The following is a 20,910-nucleotide window of genomic DNA, read 5'->3' on the forward strand; positions in this document are numbered from 1 at the left end:
CAAGTTGCCACACTGAGTGGAGATCGCTGTGCTACACAGTAGGATTTTGTTGGTTATTCATTTAAACTATAGCAATATGTATATGTAGGTTCCAAACTCCCTAACTATCATGTCTTCCCCTCATTCTTCCCTCCTGGCAACCATAAGTCATTGTCTGTTTCTGTTTTGTAAATAATTTGTATCATTTCTTTTTAGATTCTGTAGAAATATCATATGACATCCCTTATATAGGAATTCACTTTACTAAGGGCATAAATGACATCCCTTTTTAGGCATGAACTTAAAAGCATGCAGGTTCACACCTTCCCTGTGAGCTCATAATTAATCAATTAGGGTTTGGGTTTAAAAATTCCTTTCAAGGGCCAGCCAAAGTTTCTATCCCCAAAGAGCCTAAAGCTTCAACATCTAACAGATTCTTACAAACAGACAGATTTACTCTGTAAGAACAGCTCAATTTGCCTACAGATAACACGTAACTATTCATTTCCTCTCATTCAAAAACTCAAAATGTTTGGTAAATACTCTATTTTCAGATTCTATAATTAATGCTGTTGCTTGATACAGAACCAATGCGCTTGCTAGCCTAGAAAATTTGGCTTTTACCTCACACCATTACCAATGCCAAATATTTTAAGACTTCCTAAATATTAGTCGTAAAACAATCAAGGGCCATGAGGATGAGCTGACTCAAATATAGTGTGCCCCCAGCTGTCATCTCGTTATTGGGATTTCAATTCCTAAATCAACAGTCCCCCAGAAAGTGTTTAAAGAAACCATGTCAGTATCTCTGGAAATTCTACATTCACTGAAACACTTTCTGAGCTTAGTGGTAAAACTGAAACTATAAAGGCAAGTTTCTAACAGAAAATTTCAGAGTTAATGATTTTAAATGTTTATCGTGAGTTAGTATAATTCTAAAGAACTGTACTGGGATGTTTTACTTTAGTCTTATTTCTCCAAGTATGATCTGAGGACTGACGGTCCGTGTTGGCAGAATCAGCTGGAAGGAAATGTTAAAAATGTGGTTTCCTGGGTCCCACCCCTGATTTACTGAGTCAGACCCTCAGGAAGTTGGCATTAACTCAAAAGCATATGAGGAAGTTTGGACCCTGTCTCTGCACCATATTAGCCCAGGAAGCTGCATTTTAACAAGCTCTCCATTGACTGACAGGCATATGCAAATCAGCAAATCTCTGGTGTTTAGAGTGTGTGTCCATCCCTCCAAAATGTGTCTGCCCTGGGGAGTCTGGGTCAGAAAGAAGTGGTGACGTAATAGCAAACATTTTAATGAAACCCTGGGGTGTGTCAGGTATTTAATATATGTTATCTCATTTTGATTGCCCAATGACTCTCAGAGACAGCCATTAATAAGTTGTTTTACAGATGAAGTGGAGAAGGGGATGGCAACCCACTCCAGTATTCTTGCCTGGAGAATCTCATGGGCAGAGGAGCCTGGCAGGCAACAGTCACCAAGAGTCAGACATGACTGAAGCAACGTAGCACAGATGAAGAAATTAAAATAGAGAGATTAAAATACAGCCTGGAGTCCAATCATTACTAAGTGGTAGCTCTGAGATTCTAACCCAGTTATCACGTCAGTGCCATCGTTCTTCTATAACACCAGCTGCTGGGTATCACTTAAAATCTGAATAATAATAGTAACTTATCCTATAACTTACTATTATTATTGTCATAAGGATTTAGTGGGATAAAGCCTGTAATGTGGCAATGCGTGGTGTGTGGCAATAGTAAATGCTCAAAAAATGAAAACTATACAGAAGAACTATACAAAAAAAGATCTTCATGACTCAGATAACCATGATGGTGTGATCACTCACCTAGAGCCAGACATCCTGGAATGTGAAGTCAAGTGGGCCCTAGGAAGCATCACTACAAACAAAGCTAGTGGAGGTGATGGAATTCCAGTTGAGCTATTTCAAATCCTGAAAGATGATGCTGTGAAAGTGCTGCACTCAGTATGCCAGCAAATTTGGAAAACTCAGCAGTGGCCACAGGACTGGAAAAGGTCAGTTTTCATTCTGATCCCAAAGAAAGGCAATGCCAAAGAATGCTCAAACTACTGCACAATTGTGCTCATCTCACACACTAGCAAAGTAATGCTCAAAATTCTCCAAGCCATTTCAACAGTACGTGAACTGTGAACTTCCAGATGTTCAAGCTGGATTTAGAAAAGGCAGAGGAACCAGAGATCAAATTGCCAACATCTGTTGAATCATTGAAAAAGCAAGAGAGTTCCAGAAAAACCATCTACTTCTGCTTTATTGATTACACCAAAGCCTTTGACTGTGTGGATCATAATAAACTGTGGAAAATTCTGAAAGAGATGGGAATACCGGACCACCTGATCTGCCTCCTGAGAAATCTGTATGCAGGTCAAGAAGCAAGTTAGAACTGGACATGGAACAACACACTGGTTCCAAATAGGAAAAGGAGTACGTCAAGGCTGTATATTGTCACCCTGCTTATTTAACTTAAATGCAGAGTACATCATGTGAAATGCCAGGCTGGATGAAACACAAGCTGGAATCAAGATTGCTGGGAGAAATACCAATAACCTCAGATATGCAGATGATACCACCTTTATGGCAGAAAGTGAACAGGAACTAAAGAGCCTCTTGATGAAAGTGAAAGAGGAGAATGAAAAAGCTGGCTTCAAACTCAACATTCAAAAAATGAAGATCATGGCATCCAGTCCCATCACTTCATGAGAAACAGATGGGGAAACAACGGAAACAGAGACTTTATTTTTGGGGGCTCCAAAATCACTGCAGATGGTGACTGTAGCCATTAAATCAAAAGACGATTGCTCCTTTGAAGAAAGCTATGACCAACCTAGACAGCATATTAAAAAGCAGAGACATTACTTTTCCGACAAAGGTCTGTCTAATCAAAGCTATGGTTTTTCCAGTAGTCATGTATGGATGTGAGAGTTGGACTATAAAAAAAGCTGAGCACCAAAGAATTAATGCTTTTGAACTGTGGTGTTGGAGAAGACCCTTGAGAGTTCCTTGGCCTGCAAGGAGATCAAACCAGTCCATCCTAAAGGAAATCAATCCTGAATATTCATTGGAAGGACTGATGCTGAAGCTGAAACTCCAATACTTTGGCCACCTGATGTGAAGAACTGTCTCCTTGGAAAAGATCCTGATGCTGGGAATGACTGAAGGCAGGAGGAGAATGGGACGACAGAGGATCAGATGGTTGGATGGCATCACCAATTCGATGGACATGAGTTTGAGTAAACTCCGGAAGTTGGTGATGGACAGGGCGTGCTGCAGTCCATGGGGTCGCAAAGAGTCAGACATGACTGAGCGACTGAACTGAACTGAACTGAACTGAAATGTCAGCTAGTATTCTTATTATACTACAAGTAATACCCAGGTAAATAAAAACGATGATAATGAACCTTTCCTATGGGAGTGTACCATGAGGCAGGCACTCTATTGAACCCCTTTCACTAATTAAAAAAATGTATCAAATCCTTATCATACATCATTAAGACTCACTGTGATCCATTTTACAAATGAGAAAACAGGACTCAGGGAAGTTAAGTAACCTGGCCACAGATAATAATAATAATCATCTCAGATCAGATCAATCACTCAGTCATGTCTGACTCTTTGCGACCCCATGAATCGCAGCACACCAGGCCTCCCTGTCTATCATCAACTCCTGGAGTTCACCCAGACTCATGTCCATCGAGTTAGTGATGCCATCCAGCCATCTCATCCTCTGTCGTCGCCTTCTCCTCCTGCCCCTAATCCCTCCCAGCATCAGAGTCTTTTCCAATGAGTCAACTCTCCGCGTAAGGTGGCCAAAGTACTGGAGTTTCAGCTTTAGCATCATTCCTTTGAAAGAAATCCCAGGGCTGATCTCCTTCAGAATGGACTGGTTGGATCTCCTTGCAGTCCAAGGGATTCTCAAGAGTCTTCTCCAACACCACAGTTCAAAAGCATCAATTCTTCGGCGCTCAGCCTTCTTCACAGTCTAACTCTCACATCCATACATGACCACAGGAAAAACCATAGCCTTGACTAGACGAACCTTTGTTGGCATAGTAATGTGTCTGCTTTTGAATATGCTATCTAGGTTGGTCATAACTTTCCTTCCAATTTCATGGCTGCAGTCACCATCTGCGGTGATTTTGGAGCCCAAAAAATAAAGTCTGACACTGTTTCCACTGTTTCTCCATCTATTTCCCATGAAGTGATGGGACCGGATGCCATGATCTTCGTTTTCTGGATGTTCAGCTTTAAGCCAACTTTTTCACTCTCCACTTTCACCTTCATCAAGAGGCTTTTTAGTTCCTCTTCACATTCTGCCATAAGGGTGGTGTCATCTGCATATCTGAGATTATTGATATTTCTCCCAGCAATCTTGATTCCAGCTTGTGTTTCTTCCAGTCCAGTGTTTCTCATGATGTACTCTGCATATAAGTTAAATAAGCAGGGTGACAATATACAGCCTTGACATACTCCTTTTCCTATTTGGAACCAGTCTGTTGTTCCATGTCCAATAATAATAAGGAGTAAAGGCAGGATTCAAACTCAGATCTATTTCACTTCAGCAGATGTACTTCTATTGCTTTCCTGTGTTGGTGGTCTTCCTCCTCCCATCTTTTCTTTTTTTTTTTTTTTAAAGAAAAACTTGGCAATAGTTTGACAGGTCAGTTATGGGATACAGTTTCATCAGACTTTCTAATGGATTACCATGGTGGTCCTGACATGGGAGACAGTTATCATTTGTTAAAGGGTGAAGGCTGGTGACCAGAGGACATTCTTTGAGATACTCTCAGTGCTTGTTTTGTTTGTTTGTCATAGTCAGAATTTATTAGGATTTGCAGAAGCACGAGAGGATGTACCACAAAAGTTTGACTTTACAACAAGGAAGTATGGTATCAATGTACAGTGTTGTCAGCAAAACTGGGATACAGAGCAAAGGTTCACATTTTTTAAAGCTGATGGATGACATCTACTCTTAAAATAAAATCCTTAAAATAAAAATGGGGAGTCCAGCAGAATCTGTTACATTGGTGAGAAAGAAGAAGGGGGCATAAAATGATTCAGAGTATTTCTAAATCTGGGTGATAAGTGCTATTATCCTGGAATTCCCTTGAGATAATCTGCATTAGAAGAGCCTTTTGCAGGATATAGGGCTTTTGCTTCTTAAACTATTAATATCAAATATTGCATTCCCGCAGCTATCCACATCCTGGTGAAACTCTCTTGGGAAGCAAGTTAATATGAACTCATTATGCTCTAATGATTGGAAAAAAAAAACAAAACGCAGTCTTCTACAGAAAACTTAAAGGCACAGTGCTAAGAGTCTGAGCTAATCCAAAGCCCTTCTTAATAAAACCATTTGAGCAGGGTGTAAAATAAGGTCAAAGCTGCCTATGTTAGAAATTGTGAGAACTGGCAGTTTTTCCAATGGGAAAGGACCTTTTTCACAAAAGAATAAAACAAAATGAATTTTTCTGCGACAGCGAGATACCTAACTCTTAAGGGACCCTCTGGCACGTGGTTTCCCAAATCATGCCTGACAGCGTGCAAGATCTGTTCAAGAAACATGTTTTGGGCATTTGCCAAGCTCTGGGCACAGTGTGTGGTTGCTGTTGTTGTTCAGTCGCTCAGTCATGTCCAACCCTTTGTGATCCCAAGGACTGCAGCACACCAGGCTTCCCTGTCCTTCACTATCTCATGGAGTTTGGTCAAATTCATGTCCATTGAATCGGTGATGCCATCCAACCATCTCATCCTCTGTCTTCTCCTTCTCCTCCTGCCCTCAATCTTTCCCAGCACCAGGGTCTTTTCCAAAGAGTCAGCTCTTGGCATCAAATGGCCAAAGTATTAGAGCTTCAGCAACAGTCCTTCCAATAAATATTCAGGGTTGATTTCTTTTTGGATTGACTGAATTAATCTTACTGTGCAAAGGACTCTCAAGAACCTTCTCAAGCACCATAAATCAAAATCATCAACTTTTGGGCACTCAGCCTTCTTCATTATCCAACTCTCACATCTGTACAGGACTATTGCGTGGTGAAGTGAAGTGAAAGTCGCTCAGTCATGTCTGACTCTTTGTGACCCCATGGACTGTACAGTCCGTGGAATTCTCCAGGCCAGAATACTGGAGTGGGTGGCCTTTCCCTTCTCCAGGTGGATCTTCCCAACCTAGAGATAGAACCCAGGTCTCCCACATTGCAGGCGGATTTTTTACCAGCTGACCCACCAGGGAAGCCCAAGAATACCGGAGTGGGTAGCCTATCCCTTCTCCAGGGGATCTTCCTGACCCAGGAATTGAATCAGGGTCTCCTGCATTGCAGGAGGATTCTGTAACAACTGAACTATCAGGGAAGCTCCCTGTTGCATGGTAGGGGCTGCAAATCAGTGACCTGACAAGAGGATTATATTTGGCCCACAGAGCATTAGTAAAAGAACTATGATAAGATTTTTGGGAGGTTTTGCATTAGCAGGCTGAATTTCTGACTTCTCTTTAAAAATCAGGAGGCTTGTCAACCATGATCAACATTTCCAAGTGGCAATGGTCAGCTGGAGCTGACCAGGGGATGCTGTCCTTCAACTCTGAATGTGGTTTACTCAGTCCAGCCCAAATGCCTCATTCGTCTTACCTGTGTGGCCACTGTGGGCATTTTTGTTTGGGATTCCTACGCTAAAGGCAACCAGAAGAGTCCCTGTCTTAGTTTGGTTGAATGCCTATTCGTATTTTATTCCCCATTTGTATTTCCATTTTGTTATTATTCTTTACCTAAAGGCAAGTTTAATCATTTGTCCTAGTAATCTATGAACTCCTTGAAAGCAGGGACTATTTATCTCTTCTTTTTTTTCCTTCTTTTTTGGCTATGAGACTCTGAAAAAGTTTTTTAACTTCTCTGCATCTCAGTTTCCTGTTTTGTAAAATGAGCATATTAATATTACTTACCTCACTGAGATGTTATGAAGACTAAATGAGTATATGCAAAGCATTTGTAACAGTGCCTGTTGCATATAAAGTCCTAGACCAATGGTATTTATTATTATTTCTTCAGGATTTAGACAGTACATAATATATATAAGTGCTCAGTACATAATATATAATTTAATGTGGTTTGAAGTTGAATTTGAGGGTCCTAAATTAAACTAGACACCAAAGCAGAGGGTCATGCAATAAAGAAACAAGTCAAGGACCTAGTTGCTAGAACTAGGATGTAAAGTCAGTACTTGGTTCTAAGAAGCAGGGAAGGGTCCTCTTGAAATGGATCATAAAGTAACCCCAAGTCCTGAACCCAGAGCACCAGTCATGCTTGTCTCAGACACTGGCAGAGGAGCTAAGTAACAGGTTGCCAAATAAATATAATGCCTAAGTAGCCCCCGTCATTGGGAGAAATTAAGAAGCAGTCAGCCAGGCAAGATACTGGAGGTGGACAATAATAGCTCATTGACAAGGGTTTTATTGCTAGATACAGTGAGAGTTGGACTGTGAAGAAAGCTGAGCGCTGAAGAATTGGTGCTTTTGAACTGTGGTGTTGGAGAAGACTCTTGAGAGTCCCTTGGACTGCAAGGAGATCCAACCAGTCCATTCTAAAAGGAGATCAGTCCTGGGTGTTCTTTGGAAGGAATGATGCTAAAGCTGAAACTCCAATACTTTGGCCACCTCATGCGAATAGTTGGCTCATTGGAAAAGACTCTGATGCTGGGAGGGATTGGGGGCAGGAGGAGAAGGGGACACAGAGGATGAGATGGCTGGATGGCATCACCGACTCGATGGACGTGAGTTTGGGTAAACTCTGGGAGTTGGTGATGGACAGGGAGGCCTGGTGTGCTGTGATTCATGGGGTCCCAAAGAGTCGGACACAACTGAGCGACTGAACTGATAGTTGCACTATTTAAAAAGATCCAGCCATATCATTAAGCTGAGATCATTAAATAACTGTAAGTCCATTTCTTTAAGACAGAGAATTAATTATGCCAGGAAGTGTTTTAAGTAAATTTTCTCCTTGGATTTTATTAAATTCTGAGAGATTTTTTTTTTCATTCTTCCTTCATTCTGGTTTAATACAAACTCAAAAGTGCTGTGTGATTTTAAAAAGTTTTTTAAGATGAAGGTACAATGTATAAAAAAGATCTTCATGACTCAGATAATCACGATGGTGTGATCACTGACCTAGAGCCAGACATCCTGGAATGTGATGTCAAGTGGGCCTTAGAAAGCATCACTACAGTGGAGGTGATGGAATTCCAGTTGAGCTATTTCAAATCCTGAAAGATGATGCTGTGAAAGTGCTGCACTCAATATGCCAGCAAATTTGGAAAACTCAGCAGTGGCCACAGGACTGGAAAAGGTCAGTTTTCATTCTGATCCCAAAGAAAGGCAATGCCAAAGAATGCTCAAACTACTGCACAATTGTGCTCATCTCACACGCTAGCAAAGTAATGCTCAAAATTCTCCAAGCCAGGCTTCAGCAATATGTGAACCATGAACTTCCTGATGTTCAAGCTGGTTTTAGAAAAGGCAGAGGAACCAGAGATCAAATTGCCAACATCTGCTGGATCATGGAAAAAGCAAGAGAGTTCCAGAAAAACATCTGTTTCTGCTTTATTGACTATGCCGAAGCCTTTGACTGTGTGGATCACAATAAACTGTGGAAAATTCTTCAAGAGATGGGAATACCAGACCACCTGACCCTGCCTCTTGAGAAATCTGTATGCAGGTCAGGAAGCAACAGTTAGAACTGGACATGGAACAACAGACTGGTTCCAAATAGGAAAAGGAGTACGTCAAGGCTGTATATTGTCACCCTGCTTATTTAACTTATATGCAGAGTACATCATGAGAAACGCTGGACTGGAAGAAACACAAGCTGGAATCAAGATTGCTGGGAGAAATATCAATAATCTCAGATATGCAGATGACACCACCCTTATGGCAGAATGTGAAGAGGAACTAAAAAGCCTCTTGATGAAAGTGAAAGTGCAGAGTGAAAAAGTTGGCTTAAAGCTCAACATTCAGAAAACGAAGATCGTGGCATCCGGTCCCATTACTTCATGGGAAAGAGATGGGGAAACAGTGGAAACAGTGTCAGACTTTATTTTTTTGGGCTCAAAATCACCACAGATGGTGACTGCAGCCATGAAATTAAAAGACACTTACTCCTTGGAAGGAAAGTTATGACCAACCTAGATAGCATATTCAAAAGCAGAGACATTACTTTGCCAACAAAGGTTCATCTAGTCAAGACAATGGTTTTTCCTGTGGTCATGTATGGATGTGAGAGTTGGACTGTGAAGAAGGCTGAGTGCTGAAGAATTGATGCTTTTGAACTGTGGTATTGGAGAAGACTCTTGAGAGTCCCTTGGACTGCAAGGAGATCCAACCAGTCCATTCTGAAGGAGATCAGCCCTGGGATTTCTTTCAAAGGAATGATGCTGAAGCTGAAACTCCAGTACTTTGGCCACCTCATGTGAAGAGTTGACTCACTGGAAAAGACTCTGATGCTGGGAGGGATTGAGGGCAAGAAGAGAAGGGGACGACAGAGGATGAGATGGCTGGATGGCATCACTGACTCGATGGAGGTGAGTCTGGGTGAACTCTGGGAGTTGGTGGTGGACAGGGAGGCCTGGCATGCTGTGATTCATGGGGTCGCAAAGAGTCGGACATGACTGAGCGACTGAACTGAACTGAACTGACAATGTATATACAATAAAACACCATTTTCAGAGTAAAATTCTGTGAGTTTGGACAATCATACAGTCATGTAACTCCTGCTACAATCAAGATATAAAACAATTCCATCATCTCGCCAAATTCCATTCTGTCCCTCTACAGTCCCTCCCTCCCCCTAACTCCAACCCCTGATAATCACTGGTCTTTTTTTCTATCACAATAGTTCACTCTCTCCAAAGTGTCAGATGAATGTGGCATGATATGTGCTCAGTTGCTCATTCGTGTCCAACTCTGTGTAACACCACGGACTCTAGCCTGCTAGGTTCCTCTGTCCATGGGATTTTCCAGGCAAGAATATTGCAGTGGGTGGCCTGAGGGGATCTTCCTGATCCAGGGATTGAACCCATGTCTCCTGTACTGGCAGAGGGATTCTTTACCACTGAACCACCTGAGGACCCATATAAATATGAAACACTTTGGGTTTATCTTCTTACATTTAGCATACATATTTGAGCTTCATCCCTATTGTTTTTATCAATAGTTCATTACATTTTTTTTTTCTGAGTAGGAGTCTACCATATGGATAGATATACCACAGTTTGCTTATCTTGACACCAACTGAAAGACATTTAAATAGGTAATTATGAAGAAAGCCTCTGTAAACATCCAGGACAGGACCGGGAAGCCTGGAGTGCCGCAGTCCATGGGGTCGAAGGGAGTCTGACATGACCGAGTGACTGAACAACAACAACAACAAGCATCCATAAATAGATATTCCAAAGAACATAAGATTTCATTTCTTTAGGGTAAATACCTCTGAGGGCAATTGCTGGGTCATGTCATAGGTGTATGTTTACCTTTATAAAAAAAAGGTCAGTTGTCCAAAGTGACTGTACCATTTTGCACTCCTATCAGCCGTGTTTGATTTAAAACAATTCTTATAGAATACAGCCTAAAGGATGGATCTCCATTTTCTACAGAGTAAAACACCCCAAATGCAACACCTAATATTCCATGTTCTCCTTTTGGCCACTGAAGAACTTGCCTTCTCCCCAGCCATATGGCACAGCTCTCCCACATGTATTCCTGGAGACAGACTCAGGCACCTGACCTCGGACCATGCCTGGTGCTTGCCCACTTGGGTGTTTTTGTTTATGCCATTTGCTACCTGGGATGTTCATCTTTTATTACTGAAAGCTTATATAATCCCACTATTGACATCTTTTCATCCTTCAAGAATCCTGTCTGCTTCCAAAAAAGACAATTAAAGATGTTGACAGAGGAGGCCAATGAAACAGGCAAACACAAGCCCCTTGCTCTCTGTACCATTCAACACAGATTCCCATGTGCCACGTAGCAAGAGAGAGCTAAGGAGGAGTCCAGAGCACTGCAAAGGAAAAACAGCAAAGTCTTTGCCACAACAGGTCTCTTTCCCCTTATTACAAAAATAACTAGAACTGGCAGCATGGGATAAAGTGAATTCTCATTACTTGTGGCTGTCTGGGAGACCAAAGCTTTCCCATTTATGCAACTTTTGGCCAGTTCTGGATGCGACTCAAGACCTCTCTGCTCCAAGTTTTTTTTTTTTTTTTATATCTGGATAGGTACACATGCACACATGACTCTAGCAGAGAAGAGGAATCAAAATGCCAACTCTTTTATAACACAGCAAACATGCACTTCCTATAAAAGAGATGAGGTACATGGGATGGATCTGTTTTCTTCCCTTAACAGCTCGGACTCTGCCTAGATGCATAGATGCATCTCTTCCCCAGGCCCCCTGAAGTGCTGAAGTCAGCCCCACATGCAACGTGTCCGCCTTCATTTCATCGCTGGAGAAGCTGATGCAATTCCAAGGCGCCGGGCCGGGCCAGGCCAGGGCTCTGTTCTTGCATCATTGTTTACCAGTATTCCAGGGTGGCTGCTTCTGCAGCGCCTGGTAATCGTAGAAAGCTTGCCATCTGCAGCTCCGGAATAATGAGCTGGCAGTCACCGGCTGGGACTGCCATTGTGTGAATGGGCACTGCATGCCCATCGGGAGCGCTGACACCTGTCGGGCTGCGGAGGAGGACCCGGTCGACTTGATGCCACTCTCCTCCAAGAGGTGGACTCGGTCCTGGACCTCCGCTCCATCTCGTAACCAGGCAGGGGTCTCAGCATTGAAATGAAAGCTGAAAGGAAGCCGATTCTGTGCCCCTGGTCGATTGACTGTTTCCACCCTGTCAATCCCAGACAGACATCCTCAGCCCCTCCCGCTAGAGGACAATGGCTCGTTCGACAAGCCCATTCGGGACCCTCCTACGACCTTTACCTCCACTCTACCAGTTTAAAACAAACAAACAAACGTTGTCTTGCAAAGTAAACAGCTGCCCACCCTAGCCCCGCCGCCCGGCCCACCCCGAATCTGGAAAGCAGCCCCCGGGTGAGAGCCGGGACGCTCGCCCGGGCGAACTCACCCGGCCGGTGGAGAAGCGCCTGAGCGCCTGGCCGCCCCGCCACAACATGCTGGAAAGGAGCGCTCGCGCGGGCAGCCCGGGAGCAGCTCAGCCCAGACTCGGCCTGCAGCCTCCGGGTCCCCGGCGAGTCCCGGGACCCCCGTTACGACCCCGCCCCCTCGCCTGGCCGGCCTCCCGCGGCCAATCCCGTGCGACGGGGCGGGGCGTGCGCTGATCTCCCGGAGCTGCCCTGGTGTCCAGCCAGAGGGACGGCTTCTGGCGGCTGCCTCTGTTCCACCCTCACTAGTTGAGGGATCTTCTACCAGTTACTCACACTTCTGAGGTATATAAGGATCTGCCTTAAAGGTCAATCTGACACCCCAACTCATGTCCTTAACACAGTCCTGAAAAGACAACGTGGAGCCACGGAAGTAAGGGGTGGGGGCACCTTCGTAACGTAAGGGTCCCGATTCCTACCTCGTAGTCTAATAAGAACATTTAATGAGATTGTGTATAAAGCACCTGACAAAGGGCCTGGCACAGAGATGATCCCTGATAGACGACAGACAGATAGATGGGTCCTTTCCCCTCACCTCCCTGAAGAAATGCTCAAGGCAGGCTTTAGTTGAACACCTGTATCAAACACAACTCCTTAGCCTGGCATTCAAGGCATCTGTAGTTTGGCATTTACTCTTATTTCTTGCAATTCCTTTGCACCTGTAATTCAGTCTGAATGTAGTACTTGTCTATGGTTTCTTGGACAATACCTCCCAGGAAAATTTGCCGCCTGACCAAATTCCTTCTCTGCTTAAAGGTATACCTCAAATGTTGCCTCCTGGAGAAAACAAATGTTTTCCAGATTATTTTTCCTCCCCCACCTCCTGACATCCCCAAAGTAATCTTTCACTCCTCTGAACTGGGAAAGATTTTTCCCTATGCATGTCTTCAGTTCAGTTCAGTCGCTCAGTCGTGTCCGACTCTTTGCCACCCCATGAACTGCAACATCCCAGGCCTCCCTGTCCATCACCACTCCCGGAGTTTACCCAAACTCATGTCCATTGAGTCAGCGATGCCATCCAACCATCTCATCCTCTGTCGTCCCCTTCCCCTCCTGCCCTCAATCTTCCCCAGCATTAGGGTCTTTTCCGGTGAGTCAGCTCTTCACATCAGGTGGCCAAAACAAAGTATTGGAGTTTCAGCTTCAGTTGATGTTGAAGGTTCAGCTTAAACATCAGTCCTTCCAATGAACACTCAGGACTGATCTCCTTTAGAATGGACTGGTTGGATCTCCTTGCAGTCCAAGGGACTCTCAAGAGTCTTCTCCAACACCACACTTCAAAAGCATCAATTCTTCGGCGCTCAGCTTTCTTTGTAGTCCAACTCTCACATCCATACAACTCAAAGGTCCATTGACTAGACAGACATTTGTTAGCAAAGTAATGTCTTTGCTTTTTAATATGCTGTCTAGGTTGGTCATAACTTTCCTTCCAAGGAGTAAGCATCTTTTAATTTCATGGCTGCAATCACCATCTGCAATGATTTTGGAGCCCAAAAAAATAAAGTCTAACACCGTTTTCCTATCTATTTCCTATGAAGTGATGGGACTGGATGTCATGATCTTCGTTTTCTGAATGTTGAGCTTTAAGCCAACTTTTTCACTCTCCTCTTTCACTTTCATCAAGAGGCTCTTTAGTTCTTCTTCACTTTCTGCCTTAAGGGTGGTGTCATCTGCATATCTGAGGTTATTGATATTTCTCCTGGAAATCTTGATTCCAGCTTGTGCTTCATCCAGCCCAACGTTTCTCATGATGTACTCTGTATATGAGTTAAATAAGCAGGGTGACAATATACAGCCTTGATGTACTCCTTCACCTATTTGGAACCAGTCTGTTGTTCCATGTCCAGTTCTAACTGTTGCTTCCTGACCTGCATACAGATTTCTCCAGGCAGGTCAGGTGTTCTGGTATTCCAATCTCTTGAAGAACTTTCCACAGTTTATTGTGATCCACACAGTCAAAGGCTTTGGCATAGTCAATAAAGCAGATGTTTTTCTGGAGTTCTCTTGCTTTTTCGATGATCCAGCAGATGTTCTCAGTTTGATTTCTTGTTCCTCTGCCTTTTCTAAAACCAGCTTGAACAGCTGGAAGTTCACAGTTCATGTACTGCTGAAGCCTGGTTTGGAGAATCTTGAGCATTACTTTGCTAGCGTGTGAGATGAGTGCAATTGTGCGGTAGTTTGAGCATTCTTTGGAATTCCCTTTCTTTGGGATTGGAATGAAAACTGACCTTTTCCAGTCCTATGGCCACTGCTGAGTTTTCCAAATTTGCTGGCATATTGAGTGCAGCACTTTCACAGCATCATCTTTCAGGATTTGAAATAGCTCAACTGGAATTCCATCACCTCCACTAGCTTTCTTCATAGTGATGCTTCCTAAGGCCCACTTGACTTCATATTCCAGGATGTCTGGCTCTAGGTGAGTGATCACACCATTGTGATTATCGGGGTCATGAAGCTCTTTTTTGTACAGTTCTTCTGTGTGTTCTTGCCACCTTTTCTTAATATCTTCTGCTTCTGTTAGGTCCATACCATTTCTGTCCTTTAATGTGCCCATCTTTCCATGAAATGTTCCCTTGGTATCTCTAATTTTCTTGAAGATATCTCTAGTTTTTCCCATTCTATTGTTTTCCTCTATTTCTTTGCTTTGATCGCTGAGGAAGGCTTTCTTATCTCTCCTTGCTATTCTTTGGAACTCTGCATAATCTTTCCCTTTCTCTTTTGCTTTTCTCTTCTCTTCTTTTCACAGCTATTTGTAAGGTCTCCTCAGACAGGCATTTTGCTTTTTTGCATTTCTTTTTCTTGGGGATGGTCTTGATTCTTGTCACAAACCTCCGTCCATAGTTCATCAGGCACTCTATCTTTCAGATCTAGTCCCTTAAATCTATTTCTCACTTCCACTGTATAACCATAAGGGATTTGATTTAGGTCATCTTAGGATGCCTCAGCATATTTGGAAAACTCAGCAGTGGCCACAGGACTGGAAAAGGTCAGTTTTCATTCTCATCCCAAAGAAAGGCAATGCCAAAGAATGCTCAAACTACCGCACAATTGTGCTCATCTCACACGTTAGTAAAGTAAGGCTCAAAATTCTCCAAGCCAGGCTTCAGCAATACGTGAACCGTGAACTTCCTGATGTTCAAGCTGGTTTTAGAAAAGGCAGAGGAACCAGAGATCAAATTACCAACATCTGCTGGATCATGGAAAAAGCAAGAGAGTTCCAGAAAAACATCTATTTCTGCTTTATTGCTATGCGGAAGCCTTTGACTGTGTGGATCACAATATATTGTGGAAAATTCTTCAAGAGATGGGAATACCAGACCACCTGACCCTGCCTCTTGAGAAATCTGTATGCAGGTCAGGAAGCAACAGTTAGAACTAGACATAGAACAACAGACTGGTTCCAAATAGGAAAAGGAGTACGTCAAGGCTGCATATTTTCACCCTGCTTATTTAACTTATATACAAAGTACATCATGAGAAATGCTAGACTGGAAGAAGCACAAGCTGGAATCAAGATTTCCGGGAGAAATATCAATAACCTCAGATATGCAGATGATACCACCCTTATGGCAGAATGTGAAGAGGAACTAAAAAGCCTCTTGATGAAAGTGAAAGTGCAGAGTGAAAAAGTTGGCTTAAAGCTCAACATTCAGAAAACGAAGATCATGGCATCCGGTCCCATCACTTCATGGGAAAGAGATGGGGAAACAGTGGAAACAGTGTCAGACTTTATTTTTGGGGGGCTCCAAAATCATCACAGATGGTGACTGAGGCCATTAAATTAAAAGACGCTTACTCCTTGGAAGGAAAATTATGACCAACCTAGATAGCATATTCAAAAGCAGAGACATTACTTTGCCAACAAAGGTCTGTCCAGTCAAGGCTATGGTTTTTCCTGTGGTCATGTATGGATGTGAGAGTTGGACTGTGAAGAAGGCTGAGCGCCAAAGAATTGATGCTTTTGAACTGTGGTGTTGGAGAAGACTCTTGAGAGTCCCTTGGACACCAAGGAGATCCAACCAGTCCATTCTGAAGGAGATCAGCCCTGGGATTTCTTTGGAAGGAAGGATGCTAAAGCTGAAACTCCAGTACTTTGGCCACCTCATGCGAAGAGTTGACTCACTGGAAAAGACTCTGATGCTGGAAGGGGTTGGGGGCAGGAGGAGAAGGGGATGACAGAGGATGAGATGGCTGGATGGCATCACTGACTCGATGGACGTGAGTCTGAGTGAACTCCGGGAGTTGGTGATGGACAGGGAGGCCTGGTGTGCTGTGATTCATGGGGTCGCAAAGAGTTGGACACGACTGAGCGACTGAACTGAACTGAGGATGCCTCAGTCAGTTACTGGTATTTATGTACCTTTCATCTTCTCTCCTGGAAGCTCTTTGAAGGCTGAATCCATGCCTTATTTATCAGGATTTACAGTACTTAGCACTAAGCAGAGCTCAGAAAATACTTGTTGAAAGAGAGAACAAATCAATGAATGCATGTGTTTAAGAAGGTAAGAAGGAAAGAAAAATAACTTAAAAATTATTGAAGTGTAGTTTATGTACAATGTAATGTTAATTTCATATGTACGGCAAAACCACTCAGTTATACAGATATGTATACATGTATACTAGAAAAGAACCATTCTTAAAGCCTGGAGAATTGCAACAAACATCCAGGGTTTTGGTTTAGATACTCTCTGTCCCTTGACAATTTAACCCATTTCCCTGACTGCATTTTGTGACTCCTTGCTTCTCTTAAACTTCCAAATATTGATATTCATTTTGAATTATTCTGAACCAGGGAGGATAAGCAAGGAGTGTGGTTTTTCCTGAGTGAAGATTCCATAGTTAAATACTTCAGTTCCCAACTTTGGAAAATGAGTTTATGTTTACACAGATATAAGAAAACATACATGATGCCTAAAAATTTCTCTATAAAAGCCAGAAATGTAGTTCTTTTTATAATTGGAAGTTAACTCCAGTACTTTGGCCACCTCATGTGAAGAGTTGACTCATTGGAAATGACTCTGATGCTGGGAGGGATTGGGGGCAGGAGGAGAAGGGGACGACAGAGGATGAGATGGCTGGATGGCATCACTGACTCGATGGACGTGAGTCTGAGTGAACTCCAGGAGCTGGTGATGGACAGGGAGGCCTGGCGTGCTGTGATTCATGGGGTCGCAAAGAGTCGGACACAACTGAACACCTGGACTGAACTGAACTGAAGCCAAATGCAACTAGAGAGGTTAACAAACAAACAAAAACTAAAAACACCCGCTAATCTAGACTTTCTGCATGCGTGCCCAGTTGCTCAGTCGTGTCTGACTCTTTGCGACCCCATGGACCGTAGCCCACCAAGCTCCTCTGTCCATGGGATGTTCCAGGCAAGAATACTGGAGTGAGTTACCATTTCCTTCTCCAGGGGAACCCCAACCAAAGGATCGAACCCTATTGCTGGCAAAAATGGAGATGAAATAAAGCAAACTTTAAAATAAAAAACTTGAGAGACTTTGTTATCAGTAGACATACAAAAAGGAATATTAGAGTGTCCTTCAAGTAAGAGAAAAATTACTGACTTGGAAGCCCAGACTGACAAAAAGGCAAATACGTGAGGGAATTTAAGTAAACACTGACCATATGAACAAAACCAATAATAAAGTCTTGGAGATATATGTATATATCAACAAGATATATACATGAAAATATAAAAGCAATAATAAAAAATTGTTGGATAAGTTGGGAAGGCTGGGAGGAATGGAATAGTCTTCAGGCAGAAAGAAAATTAATACCAGATGGAAGCTCAGAAATGGAGTGAAGAGCACTAGAGAGGGTAAATATGAGGACAAATTTAAATGAGTATTATATAGAATGATTCTAATAATGGTGGTCTCATATAATCTCTATTGTGTTACTTTCTTGTGTCTTTTTCTTTTCAGATTTTGTAAAACAGAAGTTTAAGATCACAGATTAGAAGATATCACACATTTCAAGGAAATGTGAAAGACTTGTGCCTCTATAGCCGAACTTGATTTCCCTTAAACTTGTTTCATTTTTAAAAGTAGAATTTTTTTCTTGGGCAGTATTTCCCCATTCCTGTCTAACTTTGTGTGACACTGATGTTTACTCAAGAGAGCCCATGGTCCTAGTGTTTTTCACTTCTCTAGTATTAGAATATCTTTTTGTTTTTGTTGAAGATGCAAACGAAGTATGTACACGCATAACCTGTTGAATTCACTTTTGGGCCATTTTTGTGAATATAGTAATTGGTACAACCTTTTGCAAATGTCAGAACTGATTTTACACATCAGGTGATAGAAGATGTGCCAAATGGAAACCCAAGAGATTCCACACAAAGCTCTGTGTGTAGAGCTGTGTATAGGAAGAGTGGTTTATGGTCTTGGGCTTCTAGAATATCACACTGAAATCTTTACTCAGTTTGCCATCAGTAAGTGTCTACTTCTGTGACTGGCATCTGACTTTCAGGGGCTTTGTTCAATTATGATATGTTGCCCAGCAATCTATTTAATGTTAAATTGTAGGTAGCACATTCATTGATAATTTTATGAAACTGCAAGTCATATAATCTATAAATTTTTTAAGCATTTAAAATTTTTACTTTCACAGTTAACTTCAGGATTTTAGAATAAAATTCTGTGAGTTTTCACTCTCCTTTTATTTGACTGTTTTTTTGACTCAAACTGATGTGCAGTCATTTTTACTGTTTGGAAACATAGCCGTCTGTGTTTATTCTTAATTTGTGCTGCTGAATACTCTATGTTATTCATTTTTAGAATGGTGTTTTGACTATAAATTCTCATTTTAATTAACCCACTCTTGAAAACAGGTATTATTAGTAATGTTTGATTATTATTCAAGTGAAATTAATTTCATGATAAAAGAAATACTTGAGAGCACCAACCCAGGGATCTACAACAGGAAGAACTGGAGTAGAGGTCAAAAGGCAAAAAGTAGAGGTCAAAAGGCAGAGAAACCAGCAGATTTCAGCAATTTCATGGGGGTAGAGAGAACAACTGGAGTTTGAGCAGCCAGAATGTGAGGAGCCAAGATCTCAGCAGTAAGGGAGATACAGAAATGCACTTAGCTCTTGACACTTGTTTTCAGTTTCAGATATTTGCTGATTCTTCAGATACATGGATTAGAGGCTATACAACTAAGGAGAAAATTTCTAAAATGCAAAACAGTGTTTTCAATACCCAGAAACTGGAGTTGAACATCTGCTTAGAAGGAGAGAGTCTAGGAAACATCTCATCCTTCTCAACTGATACTCATGAAAGACATCTCCCTAGAAAGAGTGCAATCTAGAGGTGGAGCTATTAGGGGAAACACTGACTGAAACTGCCCATCCTGGCCAGGCACATAGTAACCATTTGCATGAGTTATTTTAGGATAGGAGGTCCTGGTAAGGAACACAGAACTAACAAGTCATCACCAACCAGAAGAATTCAGGAAATGTGAGAAGGAGATGCCACATATCCTGCCAACCTCCCAGAATCCACCTCGCTGGAATCCATCTTGGTTGAGCAATGCATGCATTCAGGAAGGACCCTGAGTCAGAATGGTTGGCCAGAGACAACCCAAAAGCTAATCCCATCACCATAAAACTTGAGATTGCAAGCCACAAGGCACAGCAGTTCTCCTGGATTCCTTTACCCTGTTCTCTGCCCAGGTGCCCCTTCCTAATAAAGTCTCTTGATTTGTCAGCATGTTTGTCTCCTCAGACAATTCATTTCTGAGTGTTAGGACCCCACTCTCGGACCCCGGAAGGGGTCCCCGTTCCTGCAGCAGAGCAACTCATAGCCCGATTCACATGAGCTCAGCCCTCACTGTAATGAACTAATCTGCCCTACTTTAGCTGCCTGCCAAAAAAGAAGGTCAATGTTTTCTGTAGAAAGATAACATTATCCAAAACCTTTGCAATTGTTCATTTGTTCTCCCACATTCAATCAAAAAATGCCAGGGACATCAAGAAAAATGGCCTAAAGAAGCAAACAGTATCATATGAGAACTGCTTAGGGTAGAAATGACCACTGCTGCTGCTGCTAAGTCACTTCAGTCGCGTCCAACTCTGTGCGACCCCATAGACGGCAACCCACCCTGCTCCCCCATCCCTGGGATTCTCCAGGCAAGAACACTGGAGTGGGTTGCCATTTCCTTCTCCGATGCGTGAAAGTGAAAAGTGAAAGTGAAGTCACTCAGTCGTTCCCGACCCTCAACGACCCCATGGACTGCGGCCTTCCAGGCTCCTCCATCCATGGGATTTTCCAGGCAAGAGTACTGGAGTGGGATGCCATTGACCAGTCATTTCTGTGCAATAAATAAATAATATACTGCTTTATCATGTCCGCCCCTACCAAACTGTGTCCCATTTAAGTGCAACTGTTCAATAAATAATGTCTGAGCACCTACTGTGTTCTAGGTACTGTGGTAGAAGCTGGGCATGGAGAGATGAGAAGACAGATGATTCACTTCCCTCATGCTGCTTATAGTCCAGCAGACGATGGCAAATAAGCAAAGTGTGATCAGTGCTATAAAAGATGAAAACAGGGTTTCATGGAAACATGAAGCAGGAAGATCTAACTCAGGTCTAGTGAGTATGCTGATCACCTTGCACCCCAGGATTCAGCATAATTCTTTTTTTTTAATTTTTATTCATTTATTTTATTTTTGGCTGCACTGGGTCTTCCTTGCTGTGAGCAGAATTTCTTAAATTGCAGTGAGCACAGG

At 42.6% G+C, this 20,910-nt stretch overlaps 1 protein-coding gene across 1 annotated transcript in view; it reads right to left on the reverse strand.

Annotated features, from left to right (window-relative positions):
- The window catches only part of ALDH1L2 (aldehyde dehydrogenase 1 family member L2), a 62,792-nt gene extending 50,501 nt beyond the window's left edge, over positions 1–12,291 (reverse strand). The window contains exon 1 of the mRNA XM_061417149.1: positions 12,138–12,291. Within this exon, the coding sequence (XP_061273133.1) occupies positions 12,138–12,185 (48 nt within the window). The 5' untranslated portion in view covers positions 12,186–12,291. The remainder of the gene's footprint in view (positions 1–12,137) is intronic.
- Positions 12,292–20,910: the final 8,619 nt, after the last annotated feature.

This window comes from Bos javanicus, chromosome 5 (assembly GCF_032452875.1).
Source record: "Bos javanicus breed banteng chromosome 5, ARS-OSU_banteng_1.0, whole genome shotgun sequence".
Classification (NCBI taxonomy): domain Eukaryota; kingdom Metazoa; phylum Chordata; class Mammalia; order Artiodactyla; family Bovidae; genus Bos; species Bos javanicus.